Below are 23,978 nucleotides of genomic sequence, written 5' to 3' on the forward strand. Positions count from 1 at the left end.
CGAATGGCAGAGAAGCACCTGAAAAAATGTTCAACATCCTTAATCATCAGGGAAATGCAAATCAAAACAACCCTGAGATTCCACCTCACACCAGTCAGAATGGCTAAGATCAAAAATTCAGGTGACAGCAGATGCTGGCGAGGATGTGGAGAAAGAGGAACACTCCTCCATTGTTGGTGGGATTGCAAGCTTGTACAACCACTCTGGAAATCAGTCTGGCGGTTCCTCAGAAAATTGGACATAGTACTACCGGAGGATCCAGCAATACCTCTCCTGGGCATATATCCAGAAGATGTCCCAACCGGTAAGAAGGACACATGCTCCACTATGTTCATAGCAGCCTTATTTATAATAGCCAGAAGCTGGAAAGAACCCAGATGTCCCTCAACAGAGGAATGGATACAGAAATTATGGTACATTTACACAATGGAGTACTACTCAGCTATTAAAAAGAATGAATTTATGAAATTCCGAGCCAAATGGATGGACCTAGAGGGCATCATCTTGAGTGAAGTAACACAATCACAAAAGAACTCACACAATATGTATTCACTGATAAGTGGATATTAGCCCAAAACTTAGGATACCCAAGATATAAGATACAATTTGCTAAACGCATGAAACTCAAGAAGAATGAAGACCAAAGTGTGGACACTGTGCCCCTTCTTAGAATTGGGAACAAAACACCCAGGGAAGGAGTTACAGAGACAAAGTTCGTAGCTGTGATGAAAGGATGGACCATTTAGAGACTGCCGTATCCAGGGATACATCCCATAAGCAGCTTCTAAACGCTGACACCATTGCATACACTAGCAAGATTTTGCTGAAAGGACCCAAATATAGCTGTCTCTTGTGAGACTATGCCGGGGCCTAGCAAACACAGGAGTGGATGTTCACAGTCAGCTATTGGATGTATCACAGGGCTCCCAATGGAGAAGCTAGAGAAAGTACCCAAGGAGCTAAAGGGATCTGCAACCCTATTGTTGGAACAACATGATGTACTAACCAGAACCCCGGAGCTCTTGTCTCTAGCTGCATATGTATCGAAAGATGACCTAGTCGGCCATCAATGGAAAGAGAGGCCCATTGGCAATATAGGGGAATGCCAGGGCCAAAAGAATGGGAATGGGTGGGTAGGGAAGTGGGGGGCGCTATGGGGGACTTTTGGGATAGCATTGGAAATGTAATTGAGGAAAATATGTAATAAAAATATTAAAAAAAAAAAAAGAAAACAGGACCACATGAGCAGAATTTTGTCGCTTAGAAAATGGGTCCCACGTCCTTCTAGGTAAGTAGGTTTTAAGCTCTTAAAAATATTGGTTATGGGCTGGAGAGATGGCTCAGTGTTTAAAAGCACTGACTGCTCTTCCTGAGGTCACGAGTTCAAATCCCAGCAATCACATGGTGGCTTACAACCATCTGTTATGAGATCTGATGCCCTCTTCTGGTGTGTCTGAAGATAGCTACAGTGTACTTATATATAGTAAATAAATAAAGCTTTTAAAAATTTGGTTATTGATGGAATATTCATTTATTAGTCTTACCAAGCACTGCTTGGGCCAGGCCCTTTGGCAAACACAGGGGGTGGGGGTGGGTCACAGGATGAGTAGCATTGCCCCTGTCCTGGAGAGATTTAGACTGTAAGATGATAAACAGGAAACAAAGGCTTCTGCTACAAATGATAAGAACCATAACAGAGCTAGGGAGGAAAGGCCAGGGGAGTGGGAGGAGGCAAGGTGAATTCAGTAGAACTTAGGGCGTCTTCAAGTTTCCAAGATAGGAATATCAGGATACCTAAAACAGTGTCAGCCATAACTGCCCCTGTGAATAGGAAGCTCCCGGGACTTTGCACTGGTTAGGTGGCAGCAGGTACAGTCAATATGCTCTGGTGGAAAACTGATGGAGGCCAACAAATATCAATCCTAACAACCAATAGGCCAATAGGTCTACTTCCAAGTTCGTGCTCAAGCATAGGAGACACTTAGAGAGTTGTTTATTGCAGATATCTTCATAGTAGCACATGCTTGGCCCAGGGAATGGCACTGATTGGGAGTATGACCTTGTTGGAGGAAATGTGTCCCCGTGGGCATGGGTTTTAAGACCTTTGTCCTTAGCTGCCTAGAAGCCAACCTTCTCTTAGCAGCCTTCAGATGAAGATGTAGAACTCTTAGCTCCTCCTGCTTCATGCCTGCCTGGATGCTGCCATGCTCCCACCTTGATGATAATGGACTGAACCTCTGAACCTGTAAGGCAGCCCCAATTAAATGTTGTCCTTTATAAGACTTGCCTTGGTCATGGTTTCTGTTTCACAGCAGTAAAACCCTAACTAAGACAGTAGTAGCCAAGAATGGAAGCAACCCAATTGTCCATACATTGAGGATAGAATCTCACAGTCTACACCAGTAAAAAAGAATATTACATGTGTGTAATAGCATGTGACTCTCACACAGAGTCATAAGAGGCCACCTGACATGATGCCATTTGGATCTATGTGACACAAGTTAGCGTAGTGGCTACTTTCCTGTATAAATTACTTTCCTGTTGTGATAAATGCCATGACCAATGCTGCTCTAGAAGGAAGAGTCGCTTCTGGCTTCAGTGGGATAACAGTCTATCATGGCGGGGAGGCACAGCAGCAAGTGGAAGGTACGGTGGCAGAGGCAGGAAGCCGAGCGCTTATATCTTCAGCCTAAAGCACGTGGCAGAGAGTGAAAGCTAGACGTGGCCTACTCTCTGTGATGTACTTTCTCCAGCAAGGCTGTGCCAGCTAAACCTCCCCAAATGGCATCACCAACTAGGGATCAAATGCTGGAAAGCCCGGGGCTATGAGGGATATTTCTCATTCAAACCACTGCTGAAGTTTTACAGTTAGGGCAAGGGATGGAGGTGCTGGAAGGAGTTTTGTCTTGTGATCTTGGTAATTATCTTAGGTGGCTGTACCTGGATCACATATGTAATCCCTGTGGAGCTGTGTAGTTAACATGCATGCATCTTTGGTGTAGGCATTGTAGATCAATAAAAATATCTTAAAAGTACGAAGTCAACTAATGAGTAGAACATTATCACTCATTCTTTAAAACACTTGGAAGAGACTCAAGCTTGCAGAAATAATAAGCAATAGGTTAGGTTAAAGTTTTGTTTATCTGTTTGTTTCTTCTGGTGCAGGGGCTGGAGTCTAAGATATCACATATAAGGTTGAGTTTGTCACACTGACTAATGCCCCATCCTACTTTTTATAAAGTCTTACTCTTTAAAAAAAAAAAAAAAAAAAGATTTATTTTCACTTTTGTGAACATGTGGGAGTGTGCACCCACAGGAGTGCAGGTACCCTAAGAGGCCAGAAGAGAGCGCCAGATCAACAGATCCACTGGATCTGGAGTTACAGGTGGTTGTTAGTTGACCCATTTGAGTCCTGGGAACTCAACTTCAGCCTTCTGAAAGAGCAGTATATGATCTTAATCACTGAGCTGTGTCTCCAGCCCTCAGAGTTTTATTCTCAAACCTCTTTCAAGGCCAGGTAGGAAGAACACCGAACCAGAACAGAGGCTACAGTAGCAGTGGCCCTCTCAGCCTATGACCCCGAGACCTACCTCCCTAGACCTCAGTGACTGCAGGTTCACGTCAGTCATAACGGTGCTAATAACAACTGAGGTCACCTCGTTTACTCTCTTCGTAGAGATTATTTAACAACAGCCAAAGCAAACACTCTTTTATGGAAGTTATTTTTTTGTCATTTTAAATTACAGCATAATTTTCAAGCATACAGAAAAGGACACACAGTATCTTTTCCAACCAATCGAATCTAGCTCTTGTGAACTGTTTGCTATATTATCTTCAACTATGATTCTCTCTTTCTTTCTTTCTTTTTTTTCCATCTTATGAAAACACCGAAATGTTAAGAAAAGAGAGAGGTGTAACAAAGCCTCCTCACACCTACCACCTGCCTCTGTAACTATGCAGTCACACCCACTCTTATTTCAGCCGTAGCCCACCCCTCACCCCCGGATCCTTTAGAAACAAGCCTTGACTTTGATACCTTTCTCACATAGAAGTGTTTATGCTGCTAAGAGGCCTCTTAAAACCTAACAGGGGTCCAGGAACATGCCTTTAAAAATTAACAATTTCTTAATATCAAATACTATGTGGGTATCCAGCCCTCTCCATTTCCCTCATGAAAGAGTTTTACAAGTCGTGCGCGCCCGGAGCCCAGCGAGGTCTGCACTCTGCAAAGTGTTCTTTTAGAAAGTTCTTTCTGCTTCTTTGGGTCCCTCTTCTCATGCACATCACATCTCTCTTCTTTTGGATATTTGGCAATGCTCATAATAAGATGGTAAAAGAATTAAAAAATAATACTATATATAGCAAATATAACCAAAAATTAACAACCACTACACTGGATTGAGGGAGGTCAAGTACCCAATTTTCACCCTACTTTTCAGCACGCTTGAAAATGATGCTATTATTAAAATTGGGGGAAAACCCTTCTTTGGAAAAAAAATGAAATACTAGTAGGTTTTTATGCTTTAAAATATAAGGGTCCTTTGTAATTCACCCATTCACACAAAACAGGATTCTGACCATGCCTGTTGGTTCTGTACTCAGTTTTGTGTGCCAGAGTATTAAATTGGGCTCAGGCTGTAGCTTTGGGTTAGAACCATGACTAGCATGCTAGTCAGAGCTAACCCTCAATACTGGAGGTGGGAAAGGAATAGGACCGGAATGTTCTCTAGCTTGTGAATCAGCTCAGACCCTTTACAAACACCTGGCATGCTTTCTTAAACAGCACCCTGGGGCCTGGCCCCAGAGAAGGCTCTGAGTCACAGCAACTGAGAAGGCCAGAGAATTTTTTTTCTAATGATGTCCCAAATGATACTTGTCCTGGCCTGTAGCCCCACAATGAATAAATAACACTGTAGTCATTTCCCACAGCCCAAACTAAACCAGCATATTTCCCAAGGTGTGTTTGAACATGGTTCTTTGCTGTGTTTCCATTCCGTGCTGTGTGCTGTCAAGAGACAGTCTCTGGTCAGCTGTGTATAAGGCTGAATTACTCTCCCTGCATCACATGCAGGGAAACTAAGGCAGAGAGTTAATGACACAGGTCACACTGGTCAAGCCAGGATTTGCACTTCGGAGACTCTTTTTGGATGTATCATTTCATATGGAATTGCAAACTGGCAAACTCCTCAACCCCTGAAGGTGAGTGCACATGTGCACACCTGCTGTCCTCTGTTGTCTGGCCTACTTCTAGGAAAAGAGTCTGTTTTAGCACCAACTATTTGCATACCCTGAGGTAGGGTTCACACAGGAGAGCCAGGATAAATGTTTCCTCTGTCTCTTTATTAGCCTCATTTCTCAATAATGACTTGGTTCCCTAGTGTCCTGACCATCTAAAGGGATGCTTATTCAGATTTTCCCTGTCCTGATGGATTCATGAATACAAACTATTCACTCAGTGTGTTTCCAAACCTAAGTCATCATTGCTCCAATTGTTCCACTCTTGCCTAATGGGAGCTTAGTCATGTTAGCTTCTGGGTCTTCCTGATTTGACTTTCATGACCTTTGATGAACTTTTTTTCCCTTCCAGTACGACAAGATATTGTAGGGTTTCTGTGTTGGCTGGTGTTCTCTAAAGGAACATACATGATAGAATTTACACACACACACACACACACACACACACACACACACACACACACACACACCGGATTTTAAAAGACAGGAATCAGTTTGGGTAGTCCAGCAAAGTCCATCTCATACTGGAAAGGCCAATAACCTTATAGTTGTTCAGCCCACAAGGCTGAATGTCTCTCTAGTCCCAATCTGGCACTGACATCCTAGAGGATTTTTGGAGAGCTGTTGATCTTCAGTCTGTGTTGGAATCTGGAGGAAGTTGGATCTGCTCTTGACAAGGGAGTGACACAGCCACAGGATAGATGAGTTTGCCTGCATGAGTGGAAGCAAGCAGACGAAAGGCAATGCTTTCCTTCTGTGACCCTTTTCCTGGGCTACCACCTGAAGATGTCCCACATTTAGAGTGGGGCTTCCTCTTTCAAATAATCTAATTAGGAAAATCCCTCACAGGGTGCCCTCAGTGGCTTGGGTTTTAGTGGATTCCAGATACAGTCAAACTGACAACCAAGATGAACCATACCTCTGTGTGCTTCTTGGGCCAGCTCTGGCATTAGTGGGAACTGTGACAGCCTTTCAGGAAAAATGGTGTATAGAGACCACAATGTCTGATGCCTCTAGAGCTTTTAGTGCATAAAGCTGAAATTTGATCAATTTTTTTCTCAAATAAGATATGTTGAAGTTATCTATGTGAATGCATTCAGACGAAATGGGTATTTTTATCAGTCTTAAAGCTCAGAATGCCAAGCCTAAACCTACAGCCAGCAACAAGACAATTAAAATATGCTCACATGGTTTTTGGTTTGTTTGTTTTTATATTTCTTCTTTTTGTTATCTGGATATCTTCCTAAATACGCATAATCAACTTCATGTTTCAAAGTCCCAAGGTCCAGATGGAATAATTCTCCCTTTGAACTTATACAGCAGATCAATCAATAGCCACGTTTATTTATTTCATTTTGCTTTTGACTTCTAGGGCTGATTTTTAAAGAAAATGTTTACATTTTCTTTGCAATTAGATAAAAATATATTTGTGTTGAGTCTGGAGTGATGGCTCAGCTGTTAAGAATCTTGACTGCTGTTTTCTGAGGATCCAAGTTAGTTTCTTAGCTTCCACATGGTGGCTTACAACTGTCTGTAATTCCCATTTCTAGTTTCTTTGGCCTTCAATATACATGATGTACATACATACACATAGGTATACACATACATATAAAGAAAAAAATAAAAGAAAGAAAGAAAGAGAGAAAGAAAGAAAGAAAAAAGAAAGGAAGAAAGAAAGAGAGAGAAAGAGAGAAAGAAACAGAAAGAAAGAAAAAGAGAGAAAGAGAGAGAGAAAGAGAGAGAGAAAAAAGGAGAGAGAAAGAGAGAGAGAGAGAGAGAGAGAGAGAGAGAGAGAGAGAGAGAGAGAGAGAGAGAAATATTTTTGTGGTTAAAACACTGGACCTACATACTGAGAGTATTTGGAGAAGCCTGACACTCCACCCCTTTCCTCACAGTCCTGACTTACCATCTCTCTTCCATGAAATAACAAGCATAGTTTATCCTTCCTTTGTTTTGTTTTGTTTTGTTTTGTTTGTCACAGAAAATATAACCAAAAACTTGTCAGAAATACTTAAAAAGCATCAACGGTCCTTTCAAAATGTAATAGTGCAATTCTGGGCTCATATTCCTATACTCAAATCATGACTTATTGGATAAACAGTGGCGCATCCCATGTACTCGTACTTTTTTCTTCCTAGCTTTTGAGAATATTTAATAATACATTTTTACTCTGGATTTCATTTCCACTTTTGTATCTCCTTGATTAAGAAAATACAAAGGGAGAAAAACCTACCACACATTTTAGTAGCATTTTTATTTGTGTGTGTGTGTGTGTGTGTGTGTGTGTGTGTGTGTGTGTGTAAGCCCCAGGGTAACCTCTGATGTCATTTCTCAAGAACCTTCTATCACTGGAACCTGCCAAGCAGTTTAGTCTGGTTGCCCAGTGGGCCTCAGGGATCCTTTTGTCTCTGCTTCCCCTGTGTTGGGACTGTAAGCACAGCCCACAGGATGATCCAGAACTCAAGTACAGGTTTCAGCAGAGCATGTGGGCTCTGGGGATGCAGCCCAGGTCTTTGTGTTTACAAGACCAGCACTTGACTGAGCCAAGTCCTCAGTCGCTAGCACTTTGAATTAGACATGTTCACCCTAAAGTTCTGGTGGGTCACTGGGAAACACAGGTGCACTGTCTGTCTAGCCTGAAGTCAATAATATGTGATGTCACTCTTGATCTCTGTTGTCTAGATGCTTAGGACTTACAGGAGAACTAGTTTTCTTTTTCCTTTTCCATCTATCTCTTAGAACAACTTCTGAGTTAAGAAAAGTCCTATAAAGAGGGCAGATATGGTGGCTCATGTCTGTAACCCTGGCATTTAGGAAGCTATGGCAAGATGATGGCTATGAGTTCACAGACAGTCTGGACTGCAGAGTGAGACCCCCATCTCAAAAATGTAACAAAGCAAAGAAGTCACAAAGAGATGCAGAAAGCTCTGAGTCTGCATCACCTAGTTTCTCCTGCTGTCTATACCTAAAATAACATGGCACATTTGTTAAAAAGGAAGCCAGCATTAGTACATTATTATTAGCTAGACTTCAGGTTTCATTTCTGTTTCATATTTTCCACTGATGTCCTGTTCTGGGATCCAATCAAGAATGTGACTTTGTACTCTGTGTCCTTCAATTCTGAGTTGATCAATGTTAAAGAGCACCTCCACTTTCTAAGAGTGAGAAGAAAGAACAGGAGAACAAGCATTGAGCTCTTACAGGATGAGGCAGGGTTCAAGTACGATTCTCAGTGGTACAGAGAAAGTAGGATGCTGGAATTAGGGACTGGGGAGACTCTCAGTTAGTAAACTACTTGCTGCAACAGTTACAGGGACTCAAGTTAGACTCTCAGCACCCAAGTTAAAAAAAAAAAAAAGCAAGCTGGGCAGTGGTGGCACATGCCTTTGATCCCAGCACTTGGGAGGCAGAGGCAGGCAGATTTCTGAGATTGAGGCCAGCCTGGTCTACAGAGTGAGTTCCAGGATAGCCAGGGCTACACAGAGAAACCCTGTCTCGAAAAAACCAAAAGAAGAAGAAAAAAAAAAAAGCACGTTGGTATATGACTGTAATCCCAGCACTGGGGAGGCAGAGATAGGAAGATCTTTAGGGCCTACAGAGCCCCAGATCCCCAAGAGAGACTTCTTTCAACAAACCAAAGAACAACCCTTAAAGTTATCTACAGATCTACACACACTTGAGTGCATGCATACACCCATGTGCATGCACACACACACACACACACACACACACACACACACACACACGTGCATGCTTGGAGATTCTCAAGTGAGGCACATTTGGGTTTAGACACCACTTTTGGCTTTTATTTCCTGACTGTGGGTCTGGGATACCTTGGTATTACCGAGTCTTAGGATTTCATCTGTAACATTAGAACATAAGCCACATTCTTGCCTCACAGGGCAATAGATACGTTTATAAATAACATATGTGAAGTGTTTGGGCCGTGATAAATACTCATTAAGTAGTAATTGCCATTATCATGGCATTATTGTTGGGGAGGCCTTTAACTAGCACTTGGGAAATGGATGTCTGGCCATTTGCTGCCCAGAGCATAAATCTCCCTTGTAAAACAGATATGTAATTTTCAGTCCACGGGCTGAGCATGGGATAACAGTTTAGACAGGCAGCCTCTGGCTAAAGCATCCCTAAGCAGAGGGCCCTTTGCAACTGATTCTGGAAAGCCCACAGGAGCTGCCTGGCTTCTGTTTGCAAAGGAGGCTTCTACCAACAGGCATTGGCATTATCCTGCAGGAACATTGTAGAAAATAAACAGCTAATAAGTCTATCTCTCTTTCCCTATCCCTCTTCCCCCTACCCATCCCTCTTTGTGTCTCTGTCTCTGTCTCTCTCTCTCTCTCTGCAAGCACACACACACACACACACTCATGTACACAAATATGTGTGCACAATTTTGAAAGGACCATTAATAATTTTGAGGTATTCCTGACAAAGTTTTTGGTTCTATTTTCTGGGATTAAAAACCAAATGCCCCTTTGTGTAACCGTGCAGCTCTGATTTCTGCTGTTTGTCCAGGGATGCTGTGTGTGTTTCCTCCTCCACTTAACGACTCCCTTACCCTGCCCCCTCCTTTGCTAAGATACAAGAGAGTTTTGTGTCACTCTCAAAAACAGTACTTAAAAGTAGGTCAGAAAAAAAGGCCATAAAAATAGGTCAACTGCCATAAAACGGAGAAGACGGAAGCAGGGTTCGGTTACATATATACTTCCTGCTTAGACTCCAGAGGCCTGTTCTGAGACGGGCTAAAGGGCCACCTTGTGGGTCAGGTGACATCAGGTGCCCTAGCTACTGACCCTGGTCACATGCACTTTCTTTCCCAGGGATGGAGATCCACCAGGTAAGACCAAGTGGCTGTAAGACTGATTGGAAGAGGGAGCCTGGCCTGCGGCTTCTGCTGGGGCTGAATAAGCATTGCCTTTCAGGCTCCAGACAGGTGAGTAAGGGGCTGGTTTTGCATAGCAAAACCACACTATTGGATCATGCTGTTGGCATTTCAGCACAGTGGAATTGGATGTGGACTCCCGCTCTCACCCCCACCCCCACCTAGGGTGATACACAGCCTCATTCCAGGTGATGGAAAAGCGCCCAAGCAGCTTAAGACGCAGGGATGGCGGTTACTTTAACCGTCTCTTCTTTAAGGACACCACTGCTTCCTGCCCACTGTAGATCATTTTTCCATAAGGCACACAACTCTCTCTACATCTCATCCCTAAGAGACACAGGATTTTCCTTATGGCAGAAGATTCTGATTTCCCAACACTAGATTTTGTAGTTTCTTGGCATCTTACCAGGTGGAAGGGCCTGCCTAATATATGAGGCTATGTCTAATATATGACTTTAAAAAGAAAATCAAATTTGATTTTGTCTCTGAGACTCTGCCATGTGATTCTCTGAGTTATTACCAACACACATTTCTGGTTTCAAAAATATTCTGACTCAGGCTCTCTTCTAATTTTTCCATTGTTGGCAATATCCTCAAGTAACCACAATCTTACCCATTGTCTGATTACTAGAACAAAACATGGTTTGAGGTTGTTTGGAGCCTGCAGAGAGTTTCATTTTGTTTCAAAAATAATACCAGAAGTAATAGAGTTAGTTAAAAATCAGGGGGTTTAGACTATAAAACACGCACAGATTGCCACTCTGTGGAAATCAGGTCTAACTTGATTTGCAGTGGTAATGGGCCTTAACTAGAATAATTAGAATGGCTATTGGGACAGTGATTTGGGAGAGATGAAATATTGTCCACTTATCTTCTTGGACCTTGGCAATAGATATACTTCCAGAGAACCACCCCTGTTGAATTTGGATCAGAAAATTATAGAGAAGAACGTTTGTAAAGATCCATGAAGAAACATGGAGGTACAGTGATTCACAGAAGCATGCAACTAGAAACTGATGCCCTTCTCTGTGTCAGCTCTTGGTGAGGCGTGGTCCTATCCTAGAGTGGTCCAGACAGGTGCTGACACATGCAGTCATGATGACCGTGGTTAGTGGGCAGCCTCAGATGAGCAGTGCTACCCAGGACAGCAGACAGCAAAAGGAGGTCTTCATCAGCTCAGAGCATAGAAAGACATTACAGAGAAACTGGTGCTGCCTAGAGCCTGGGAGGGTAGCCTTGGAAGGGCATATGGGAAACCATAGCATGGTAGATGTTTTAAAGATGTGAGTGAGCTCGTGGAATTAAAGGCTGTGGTAGGGTGGGAAGAAGCCAGCCGGGCTGTTTGCTAATCTCAGAGAATGTATATGCTCTATGAGAGAGATCTGAGCTAATTCTGAAGGCAGCAAGGACCCTGAAACTTTGCCAACTCCTCATTGGCATTGTAAATGGCAGGGCCATGGTAAAGGGTCCTGCTACATCTGCACTTGGTGGAGATGTTTATTCATTTCAAGATCCCAGACTGGAATGTTAGAGGAAGAACAGCTGGCCAATAGAACCTCTGGATGTCTTGTCTTGTCTGTCTCTGTCTGTCTGTCTGTCCATCTGTCTCTCTTGTGTCTATCTGTCTGTCTGAGGCAAGATACTGCCTGTTTGAGGCACTGTAGCCCAGAACTGGTTTCAAACTTTTAAAAATCTCCTTTATCTCGGTCTCCTGAATGCTAGTATTATGGGCAAGGCACACTGAGTGTCTGGGTGTCTTGTCTGCTTGAGTTCATGTAGGGGTTAATGGAAGGAAGGAAGGAAGGAAGGAAGCAGCCCCAGATAAGCATGTCCAGCAGGGTACAGAATGGAGAGAAACCAGAAGCTCAGACCTGGGATTCAGGAAGGAAGCTGAAATACCTTTTGTGAAGCCCAGGCCGTGTGTGTGTGTGTGTGTGTGTGTGTGTGTGTGTGTGTGTACCAGGCAGGGGACAGTCTGAGAGCTATCCAGAGAAACAGTGTCCCCAGTTGCTTTCCACTTCCAAGTGGAAACTAGGCTACAACTCTACAAACTCTACAGAGGAGTTAGTGGTCTCCACTTCAGAGACCCCAGCACATAATGCAAAAGTCCCAGGTCTCCATTGCCCTTCCACAGACACTTCTAGGATCTCTGGGGCCATATTTGGCCTTCTTGGTTGAGAGAAATCAGGACTCTGGAGCAGGCTCAGAGGACAGCAACAAACCTGACTGAGCTTAAGAAGAGGACTCAAGAGGCATGCTAAAGAAATTGGGGGTGATTTGCTTAAAATAGTAAGGGTGGAGTAGGAACTGAATCCAGTCAGGGGATAGAGGCCTATGTCCAGTTATTTTCTAGTTTCAAGGGCAGAAAATGAGAAGCAATCCTTCTAACTTGCCACCAGATAGATCAGGTAGAGAAGGAATTTCATGTATGAAGCTTGGCCTTCCATGCAGTTACTATAAAGGCGAGCCCACTTCTTCCCCTGCAAGAAAATCGTCTAGAGACCCCAACTTATTCCCAAAATACTTTCAAATTTTCCATAGCCCAAATAGACTCCAGCTCTTCTGGCCTTCAGGAGCCTGTGAAACTTGGGGAACATAGGAGCCTGTATTCAATGTTCAAGAACAAGGCAGCTGCTCTTGGAGGAGACACAGAAGTCCTGGAAGCTAGAAACCAATACAGACACGGGTATTTGCTTCCATAAATGTGTGCTTGTTATTGTGGTATAACAAGTTACCACCTACCCCTTCTTCCCGAAAAAGAAAAAAAAAATGGTGTAAAACAAAACTCATTATCTCAGGGGCATTATGTGTGTCAGGAATTTGAAGATAGCTTAGCTGAGGCTAGACTTTGGGTCTTTCCTAAGGTTGGGGTTAAATACCACCTGGAGCTACTGTCACTTGAAAGCTTGACAGAGACTGGAACAGCCACTTTTGGGATGCCTCCTTCATACCACCCACCCTCAGATCCTAGCTCCTGACCTCAGTCCTTTTCCAGGATGATGCTTGAGCATCCTCACAAAGACGGGACAGGACTCCCTCAGGCTGAATGACTTGAATTAAGAAGGACCCAGGACTCGCACACTTCAGCAGAGCAGGCTGTCACAGCCAAAGGGCTCTTCAGCTCACCATGAATTAAGGAACTAAGTATCACTGAACCTTCCGATCCTTCTTGTGAGTCTATCTCTTTTTGTAGAAATCCTATTTGTTTTCTACTTACTCCTCTCCCCCAACCAGCCTCTGCCATGGGAGTTTCAAGGCTTTCTCAGCAAATGACATTCCCTCCAGCTGAAGACTCTACCTGGGGCAGTCTAATAGGAAGGTCACACACACATACAGATAGGGTACCCTTTCCTTTCATCTACTTTGACTCAGCATCCATGAGTGTCCCTCCACCCTCATCTTCCTCAAATATTGAATCTGTATGGTAGTTGACTCTGGAAGGTTGGAGGAGACTGGGGTGGGGGTGGGGGTGGGAGTGGGAGTTGGGGGCAGGATTCTATGGAGGTGAAGCCCTGGGTTCTAGGAAGGAGAAACTCTTAAGACAAGAAACAGGAAAATGGATGGCGTTTACTACCGGCTGCGAGGGAGCAGGAATTTCAGTCTAAGAGATGGAATTAACAAGATTTCCAAGAATCTCCATCGTGGGGCCATTGTGTTTGTTTACTTTTGCAGCAAGCCCTGGGAACTGTGCAGGGAGAGAGAAAAGCTGTTTTGTGAGCTGTCTCAAGTTCCATCAATAGGTCAAGCTGCCCACACTGGAGAGGCTGCCTGTAAAATCTCACCCGAGGAAAATTTGCCTCCGTGTTTCCTCTGCTCGTACTCAATGGGAATAGAGCTAAACGCAAGCTTGGGTAAGACATAAGTGCCCCCTGTTCATTGTGAATGCCCAGGCTGTTAGTCAAAAATAGCACACAGGAAACAGTGCTGCAAAGGTCAATTCTTCCAGAAAGGAAGGGACAAGCAGCCATCTATCTGAAATTTTAATGAGCAGATCCTGGCCTCTGACCTCACACCATTACCTAACAATCCAGTATTGAATGCCAGCCATGTCGGCTTCCATTTCCTGTGAACGAGGAGGCAGAATTCCCATCCAAAGGCAGACCATCTGCCGGACGCCAGCTTTGCTCTCTGCCTAGCTGGCTGCGGCTGATGTACGTGAAGTTTTTATGGATGGAGTGGCAGCCAGGCCTGAGCGTCACATCCACAGTGAATCGGAAAGCTGGGAAGACAGGGCTCATGGCTAGAATTATCTTTCTTTTTCTGCAATGGCTGTTGGGTTTCATTCAGTCAGACACCAAAGATAGTCTTGGGGCACATTTGGCCTCTTTGAAGACAGCTTTGCAATTTCTACGCTTAAAGAAAATGTTTATTATTATTTTTTACAGTAAAGAGCAACAGCTGAGTAATAAACATGGAAAAGAAACGGAAAAGAAATATTAAGAGAGTGTACAAAGTTCCCCAGCACATGCGAATAAACCATTTCTGCATCAGTGGTTAGGGCTAACAGCTGTGTTCATCCTAAAGCCATTCTGTCCTGGCGGCCTCAAAGGAAATCTTTCCCAAGCCTTTTGCTTTGCATCCCTCGTACATCTCAGCAGTCTTGGAATTAACTAAGCTCAGAATCCTCTAAGCCTATCCCTCTGGACCTCTCTCAGCAGAGCCAGGATGCAAAATTCCCATCATCTTTGCTGAGCACCCTGGGGGAGGGAGCAGGTAGGTGGGAAGACCCTTCACCAGGGCCTCAGTGTTCAGTTCTTCCTAAGAGACTTAGCAGACTCTAAGAAGGAAGGTTGCATTTCAGGGTCAAAGACACACTGCTCCTAAGACAGGTCTGAGGCTGGGCTCTTCACTGTGTGGCTGTAAGAAAGCCACTTGGCTCCTCTGTGTGCTGTTTTGTTTGTTTGTTTGTTTGTTTGTTTTGTCTGCACATTAAAGTGAAGTGATGTAGGTGACACCCTTTATCACAGATCAAATGAAGATCATATGTCTGGATTGTTCTCTAAGACTGAAAAGACTGCCAGTTGTGGGTGGTGACACACACAGCCTCAGCATTAGGAAAGCAGAAGTAGGCACATCCATGTGAGTTCGAGGCCAGTGCAGTCTACATAGTGAGTTCTAGAACAGCTGTGGGGCTACATAGGAGACCCTGACCAGAATAGAAAAACAACAATAACAATAACAAAGAGACTTTGAAGGTGAGAGGCATTTCTTTACAGTTTCATTTCCCAAGTCCCTAATGTAACATTGTTAATTCTGATTGTGTAAATACCAGGACACACAAGGGTGGCTAATGGCTGGGATGATTTCAAAGGGTGCCTGCTCCGACTTGAGTATGTGGCCTCTCACTTTTAAGGTCCTATGTCATTTTTGAAGTGAGAGACTACTGCAGACCACTGCTGGTGAGAGGCAGCTGGAGAGTAAGGCTACTTTCCATCGAGGTGGTCAGGAACCCAGCCTTCCCTAACCCCACTCTCCTCACACTGTAGACCTGTTCCAGAATAGGGGAAACTGTAGGATCAGAACAGAATCTCTGTGGTTGGCCCGACCCCCGCTGCAGTGTAATCAACTAAGGCTTTGAAAACTACCAGGCCCAAGATGGGTTCTAGTTCATTGGCCAGGATGGGTGTGGCATCCCTTTGAACCCTTACAAGTTCTAAGAAATTCCTAAGTTAGGGACCACAGTGGCCATTATTCTCCAGATGTTTTGCTGTCTGTCTGTCTGTCTGTCTGCCGCCTGCTGCTTCTCACTTGGTTCTCAGGAACACAAAGAGTCCGATTAGGAACTATGTCCGGCCAATGAGAAGGCGGGGAAGGGTACAGCTATAACCCTGAGGTGAGGCCTTCCATCCCTTTACTGGGGCTAGCCTAGCTGTGTTCTCGAAGAACAGCTCACTCTGAAGATGTAGGAGGCTGCCTGGCAATTGGCATTTTCTCTCCCCATCAGGCTTTGCCCACCATCTTGGCTTTTTGTTGAGGCAGAATCTCACTTTGTAGCCCAGGTTGGACCAGAACACAGGGTGTAGCCCCTTGTTGGTCTCAAACTTGCAGTAACCCTCCTGTCTTAGCCCACCAAATGTTAGGATGAAGGGCATGCATCACCAAGCCCGGCTGCAATTTGCATCTCTAACCAGCCAAGTCAGGTGCCCCTTAAGATCAGTGAAGTTTGGAAAGTATCTGGACCTTTTCCTGGGTCTAGATAACTGAAAGGAAACTTTGGCCAATCTATCAGCATCAAAACCAGAGCACCACAGGGAAAACGCTGTGCCCGAGTGCCTGCTACTGTAAATTCAATCTTATTTCTGAGATGTGAGGTACTGGTCTGGCGGTTTGGGACGTCCAGCCACAGGCTGCCTGGCTGTGCACCATATACCAGACCTGTTCCTCGCGTCCCGCCGGTTCCCAGCTAGCCAGCAGCTAGCAGCCCAGTCATCCTTTCCAGCCTCAGTCTGGAAAGCTGGACCCCGGCGCCGCGTGTGCTCTTGGCTGCCGGCGCCCCGGGCCCCGCGGCCACATCATCCTGAGGCTGGGAAGTGTGCGTTCTCGCGCCTTTGCGCCACACAGCCGGTCTACGCGGCGGCCCGCACAAGGGGTCTGAGGGCATCCTGCATCCAGCCACCCCCGGGAGTGGATAGGACCCAGGCTGTCGGGGACCCCGGAGCGGTCTCTAGGACCCGCGGGACGCCGCAGGAAGGCGGGATGCGGGGGAGACGCTAATTTGTTCCGTGGTAATGAGAACGGCGACTGCTGGCCGCGGATCCATTGCACAGGCCCGCCCTCAGATCGCTGGTCCCCGGCGCCAACTCGGACAGGCTGCTCATTTATTGCAACGGTCAAGGGCGGCTCGTGCCAGAGTAGCGCGCGCGCGCACGCACACACACGGGGAGGGGAGAAAGTTTTTTTTTGAAAAATGAAAGGCTAGACTCGCTGCTCAGCGACCCGGGCGCTGCGCGAGGGGGTCGCGGCAGACTCAGGGCAGTAGGAGTTCCCCCAGCTCGGCGCCCGCGTGGGATGCTGCAGCGCTGGCCGCGGGGCCCCCGAAGCAGCTGCACGCCAGGCCGGCGACAATGGCAGAGCGCCCGGCGCGGCGCGCGCCCCCCGCCCGCGCCCTCCTGCTGGCCCTGGCTGGGGCCCTGCTGGCGCCCCGTGCAGCCCGAGGTAAGTCACCCGCACAGGCGGCTGCCTGCGCGTCCCTTCCCCGCCACCTCGCTACAAGCCAGGGTCTCCGCGAGTGCCACAGCCACAGGGAGAGCAAACGCACCAGGGCGCATCTGAGGACCCCCCCTGGCTCGTGCTCCCAGAGCCTTGACACTGGTCCCCCGCCAGGTGCTCACTCCGGGGGTTGGGTTGGCACGGGAGAAGAAGACGCTTTGCTTGGGGGCCTTGAAGCAGCTAATGTCTGAAGTGTCTTGGAGTACATTTGCTCCTAAGGCTCACAGTGTCTTGACAGTTACACGTGTCTCCTGGGAGGGTGTGCGTGGGGTCGTTTTCCTGAGCCAGTGGGGTAGTGAGTTCCTTCACCCAGCTTCGGAGTCAACTCCCCACGAGGACACCGCTGGGGGATGCAGAGGACGCCCCCCGCGGCCTCCCATCACAGGTGTACCTGCAGCGCTCTTTACTTTTTTTGTTTCAATTGACTTCGTGGCCCTTAGCGATTTCTGGCTTCACTCGCTAATTGTCAGTAAGGATCAAACTTTAACAGAACTCATTCCCCTCTCTTGCTCATCCTCGGTAAGTAAGGGCTTACACCAAGACCTCGTGTAGCGCGAGAACCCACTCCAGAGTTAAACAAAAGTGCATACGTTAAAGGAGTTTTTATAGACTTGTCTTTTCCTGAGTTGAATCTTCTTAAAGCCCCGGCACCTGTGGATCCTGTTTGTATAATGAGAACTCACAGCAGGTGCCTTTTTAAAATTCGGGAGCTTCCCTAGTCACCCTTGCTGCCGGCCCCTTTTGACGCTAGGGGCGCTGTTCACCAATGAATGATTCACCTTGGCCTCCAACTCTTTATTTCTGTGATTCTAGGTATCAGGCATTTAGCTAGTCCTCCATCATCAACTGTTTCCAACACGAAACATTTCATTTCTCAACTGTCACTGTTATCCTCGACCCCCAGCATGTCGACCATAATGTAGCCAAATTCTAGCTCCCATAAAGTATCTACACAGCCATAAAGACCAACTTGGCGAATTGGTGATTAAATTAAACAATTGTACCTATCAACCATCAGTGAAAAAGGCAACAACGCTGTAGACTATTTAGAAAACTCTGGGACCTGCAGGTGAAAACCGCAGTCAAAGGTGTCTTTGAGAGGGTTTGGTACAAACAGATTCCTTTGAAGGTTGAACAGCAGATGTACTTAGAAACATGTAAACTCAGTTTCAAAATATGTCTGAGTTGGCCTTGAACTTGGCATGTGCTCCACACACACAAACAGAAGTCCAAGCACAGCTGATATTTTTTAGAGGCAAATGTTTATTAAATAAAGCTAATAGTGGGGAGTTATTTCATCGGGAGGGAGGCTGCAGCCTCGGCAGACAGAGCCTTGCCTTGGGATGGGGCAGACATCTTCAGTCCAGCAGTAGGGCCATCACACTTGCAATGGTTTAATATTCCAAGTTCATGGTGTGTTTACACGTAAGAGTCTTAGAGTCAACTCTCAGTCCGTTCCCCAAGTCCTGTCGTTGAGAATGTTTGAAAATGCAAACACATGAAGCATTTATTCATGTTGGCAGATGACAGGAATCATTACTTGTCAAGGGCTGAGCATATCCTGAGTTTGACCATAGCCTCGTTCATTACCCCGAGCTCCAGCGCAGCTCAGCACAAACACATCCAGAACAGAGTCCCGGATCCCAAGGACTGCTCTCCCAGCAGTCTTCCCTGCTGCAGGAATGACGTCTGATGCTTCCTCCAGATGCCTCATGCTGACACTTCATCCCTGAGGCTCCCTTAGACAACACGGGTGTATTCCCATCTCCCCAGCTCCTTCCCCTTTAGTGAATCTTCCCATCCAGGCTGCCATCTGCACATCCCTCTGCAGAAGTTCACTTTCGTCCCAGCAGCTCTTGAGCTGTACACTTGATGTTCCTCTTGTCTTCGCATGGGTGTTCTTTCCAACAGTGCAGCCAGTGTTGTTACAGCCCATCCTCAGTCAGACCCTGGGAGTTGCCTTTCTCAGAACTCTCCGGTTACTTTTGTGTTCATGTATGTGTGTGAGAGTTTATGGGTGTGGGGATGCATGTACAGGACAGGTGACAATCAGTCTCCAGTGTCATTTCTTAGGTACCATCCTCCTTTTATGAACAATGTCTATCACTGGTTGGAATGCATCAAGTAGGTGTAACTGGCTGGCTGGTAAGCCCTAGGGATCTACCAATCTCTCCTGCCTTGTAGCAAGTGCGCACCACTAAGCCTGACTTTTTGCATGAGTCCTGGGAATTGAACTCAGGTCCTCATGGTTCCACAGTGAGCAATTTCTAGATTGAGCTATGTCTCTGGCCCCTCAAACTGGTTCTTCTTCAGGAATATGATTCACCGATTGCTTCAGGGCTGTCTTTAATCAAGAGCCTGGAAAGTTCTCTCACACCCTTAATTCTTTTTAAAGCAAATACCTTTCCTTCCTTCCTTTGTTTTTGTGTTTTTTTTTTTTAATGATGTGCACGTTCTAGAAGCTCCTGAGGTAGAGTATCTGGGTGATACACATTTTGGAAGGTATCTTATGTGTATGGGTATTTTGCTTGCGTGTGTGTCTATCCTACAAGCCTGCCTACTTTATGCCTGTGGAGGCCAGAAGAGGGAACAAGCTCCTCTGAAACTTGATTCTCCAGATGGTTGTGAGTGGTCCTTAAGGTGCTGGGTACTGAACCTGAATCTACTGGAAGAGCAGTAAGTGCTCTTAACCCCCGAGGCATCTCTCCAGCCCAAGATAGTTCTTGGATAACTTGTGAATGTATGAAGTCTGCTTTTAGTTGCAAGTAACAGGAGACACAATTGTGGCAGGTTTTTTTGTTGTTGTTGTTGTTGTTTTGTTGGTTTTTTTGTCATTGTCTTTGTTTTGTTTTTGTTTTTGACATGGAAAACCACTATAAAGTGAACTACGTAAGAATGATCTCACAGGCATTGCAGGCCAGTGATACAGCCTGGAACACTGCATATCCTCTGTGCATCCGAGTCAGAACATGGCACATCCTCAGCATCTGCCATTCTTAGACGCTGATGTCCACTCTTTCCTTATGGCCTTGTGTCATGCTGGCTGCTGCAACCCTTATTGTCATACCTGCATTCTGAGCAACAAAGAGCAAAAGAGGCAAAGGCTGAAGACCTACAATTCCCTCTTTTTTTATTTCAGGAAAATAATATTTTTATAAGCCTTTTAGCAGATTAACAGATCTCATTGGCAGCTTATGACCCAGGACATGGTTAGCTGTACAGGACTCTGGGTGGGAAGATATGTAGCTGTCCACACAGGCATCTTAAAAAAAAAAAAAGGCTAGAGTTCAACAGGAAAGCTTGTGTCTACTTACTGTATCCTTCATACACACACACACACACACACACACACACAGAGAATGTGTGTTTACATGTATAAAATCATTGCCACACTTGACTTAATATAAACATTTTATCCCTTCCATTGTCATTTGGCTCTATTTGGCTTCTATTCCTTCCTTGTGGAAACATTGTTTTAAAGGAAGCTGAGCACAGTTCTTTCTCATGGAGATAATGCTCTCCTTCCCTGGCCTTTTGTCCCTCCCTCCTCCTCCTCCTTTTTTGTCCCTCCATTCCTCCTTCCCTTCTGTTTCTTTCCTCTCACTCCCACCTCCTTGCTTCTCTCTCTTTTACATGTACATATTCACACACACACACACTTCTGAGTGTATGGATATGATACGGTGTGCATAGACCTATATATGCATGTATGGCCAGCATTCTAGTCTCTCTCCTTACATGTGTTCCCCATCCCATCTTTGATTGCTAGCTTGGTAGAAGTCATGTGTCCTTTGTATTCAGTAAGGAATTCGCTCATTGTCTCCATGCTCATTACAGCCAGGGAACCAGAGAAATCAACAGGGTGCTCATTGTTCATCCTTTAAGTATATTTTCTTTCTGAACGTTACTATCTTCTCTTTGTAGCGGTAATCGTTACAGTTTATGTAAATGCCTATTAGTGGTGGTGTTTTCAGTGATCACACTGAGAACTCAGTGTAACTGTCAGATTGGAATTTCATGTGAAATTTTTACTTTCTCACACTGTTTCTTCAGCTGTTTCTTCTTCCCTGTTATTTTCCATCTCTGGATTTTATTCTGTTGGGGGGGGGAGCATTTTCCTATGTTTTCTACCCCCTCTATTCCATTTAAAGATGTTTCCTGCCCTTTCATAACTGCCTTCTTTCCATTGCAGTGGCCATGTCTACTTGTCATGTAGAGAAGGGCCATGTCTACTTGTCATGGAGAGAAGGTTTCTGTTAGCTCTGAATACATTAGTGCTTCGTAGGCACAATTTGTTCACCTCAGGGCCACTGTGAAATCTGAGACTCATTGCCCCCTTCAGTAGAATCTCTGACTTTGTTCAAACATTCTATTTCTGGTTCACTGTTGCCATTCAATACTGGGACTCTGAGCTGACTATGTGCGTCCACAGATGGATTTATCAATAGGTGAAGGAGGTGACATTTTATTGGAATATCTCCGTATATCATTGGTTCTAACATATGTATTGTTTTCCATTGGGTTGGTCAGGTTTTTTGTTTTGGTTTTTTTTGTTGTTGTTGTTTTTTTCCTTTTCCAAAAATGAATCCTCCTATCTCCTGCTGAAGGTTTTAGCCCGGCTCCAGGGTCTGAGAGCCCTGGCAGCTCAACAGAACAGGGATAAAGAGGAAATCATGCCCTCATGTCCTTGTTTCTACTGACTGTTTCTGTTTTCAATTCAGGACTTTTTGACCTTTCCTCTGTATGATCTGGCCAGGGTGGGAGTGGGGGTGTTCTTGAGCACAGCAGTTCTGTGCTGCAGTGCCTCCTGCATGCATTCTTGTGTCCTAGGATTGGGGAGGTAGGCAACCACCATGCCAGCTTTGTAAGAAACTTGGAGCTTCGAATTTTAAATTCTCATTTTCCAAAACCATGCTACCATGGCACTCTTCTCCAGGGAGCTGGCACTCCTGTGCCTTCGTGCCTGCTCTCTGTCTCTCTGTCTCCCCCTTCCCCCTCCCTTTCTTTCTCTCCCTCTCTTCTCTCTCTGATGTGGTGCTGGGGCTGTCTAGTTATTCCTTTTCTATTGCTGTGATAAAACACCATGATCAAGGCAACATATAGAAGAAATAGCTTATTGGGGCTTATAGTCCCAGAAGATTAGAATCTATGATGATGGAGCAAAGACACTAGCATGGTGGCAGGACCAGGAAGCTGGGGCTTACATCTTGAACTACAAGCATGAAGCAGAGGCAGCAAATGAGAAACGATGGGTGCCTTTAAACTCTTAAATCCTACCCCCAGTTACATACATCCCCCAGGAAGGACACACCTCCTTAGCCAACACAACAGCTCCACCAACTGGGGGGCCCAATGCCCAAGACTATGGGGATGTTTTTCATTCAACTCAGTGAAGAACAAGAGCCAGGGTGGCACACCCTTACCCCTGAGTTGTGCCCACAACTTGGCCGTCTCATCTTACTATTGTTATTCTCTGTTTCTTATGGTTATCGTTGTTGTTGTTGTTGATGTTGTTAGAAAAACCAGTGTTTTATTTTGTTTTCAAGAGGGGACATGGGGAAGCACCTGTGACTCTGCCATGCCAACTGGAAGCTAGCCACGCCTTTCTCACAACAATTGACATTTTCTTCCTCCCACTGTCAATTTGGCTCCTTCTCTTCCTTCCTTGTGGAAACAAACATTAAAGTCATTTTAAAATGTTTTAAAACTTTGTTTCCAAAAAAAAAAAATCTATGAAAACTCAAAGTGAACGTATACCTAATTAGACAAATGTTGCAGCTGTGGGAATTGCACACACAAAAATATTTTCAAGGACGGAAGCTCCATCATTTAAAGAAGCTAAGTAGATTTCTTCCTGCCCTAAATGGTGCTGTAATGAGCTCATTACAGTTGCAAAAAAAAAAAAATTTTTTTTTTGTATCAGAGTATATTCTAGGAGCCTTTTTTTTTTCTAGGAGCCTTTTAAAGCTCTGTTGTTCCTGCCGTGTCTCTGATTCCCAAAGATAGTTCTGAGAAGCATTTCTGAATATGTGTTTGGAGGCACATGGGCAACCCCACAACCCTCAGCTTGCACCCTATATAGCAGGATTAAACAAGCAGGATATCAGGCCTGAGAAGTGAGGTAGACCCAACCTAAATAAAGTTGTGGGGAGCTTCTTTCTGTGTTCCATGCAGCTGTTTCATTACATATGTGCGGCTAGTAGTTTACCAAACCCAGAGCTTTTGTATTGGCATGTAGATACCAGGAAACACTGAGTGTACTGTAGCCAGACACCATGCCAAGATCTCATGCAGTGCTGGGGAGAGTATCCTGCAGCCTGTCCTATTACTGCTTCTTCCCACAGCAGAGGATACCCGGGCTTTCAGATGGTGCCCAGAGGCAAGGCCATCTCTGTGCTATCTCATGAGGGAAAGTAAGCCATACCCCAGCCTGGTAAGCATTCTGTAATCTGTGTACTCTGTCTTTGGTACATAATACAATGCTCATGGCAGTTGGAGATCCATCTGGTTTTAGACAGAATTGACAATGGAGGTTGGATACACTGCTTTCCAATTCAAATGTGTACTCAAGTCTTGTGTTTTTTGGACAGACTGCTGTTTCAACCTTCCTACTTTCAGCAAGTCACTTTTC

At 45.3% G+C, this 23,978-nt stretch overlaps 1 protein-coding gene across 1 annotated transcript in view; it reads left to right on the forward strand.

Annotated features, from left to right (window-relative positions):
- Positions 1–16,933: 16,933 nt before the first annotated feature.
- The window catches only part of Adam12 (ADAM metallopeptidase domain 12), a 356,891-nt gene continuing 349,846 nt past the window's right edge, over positions 16,934–23,978 (forward strand). The window contains exon 1 of the mRNA XM_021167906.3: positions 16,934–17,293. Coding sequence (XP_021023565.1) covers positions 17,203–17,293 — 91 coding nt within the window. The 5' untranslated portion in view covers positions 16,934–17,202. The remainder of the gene's footprint in view (positions 17,294–23,978) is intronic.

Source organism: Mus caroli, unplaced genomic scaffold, assembly GCF_978045245.1.
Source record: "Mus caroli unplaced genomic scaffold, Mus_caroli_1 scaffold_8, whole genome shotgun sequence".
Classification (NCBI taxonomy): Eukaryota; Metazoa; Chordata; class Mammalia; order Rodentia; family Muridae; genus Mus; species Mus caroli.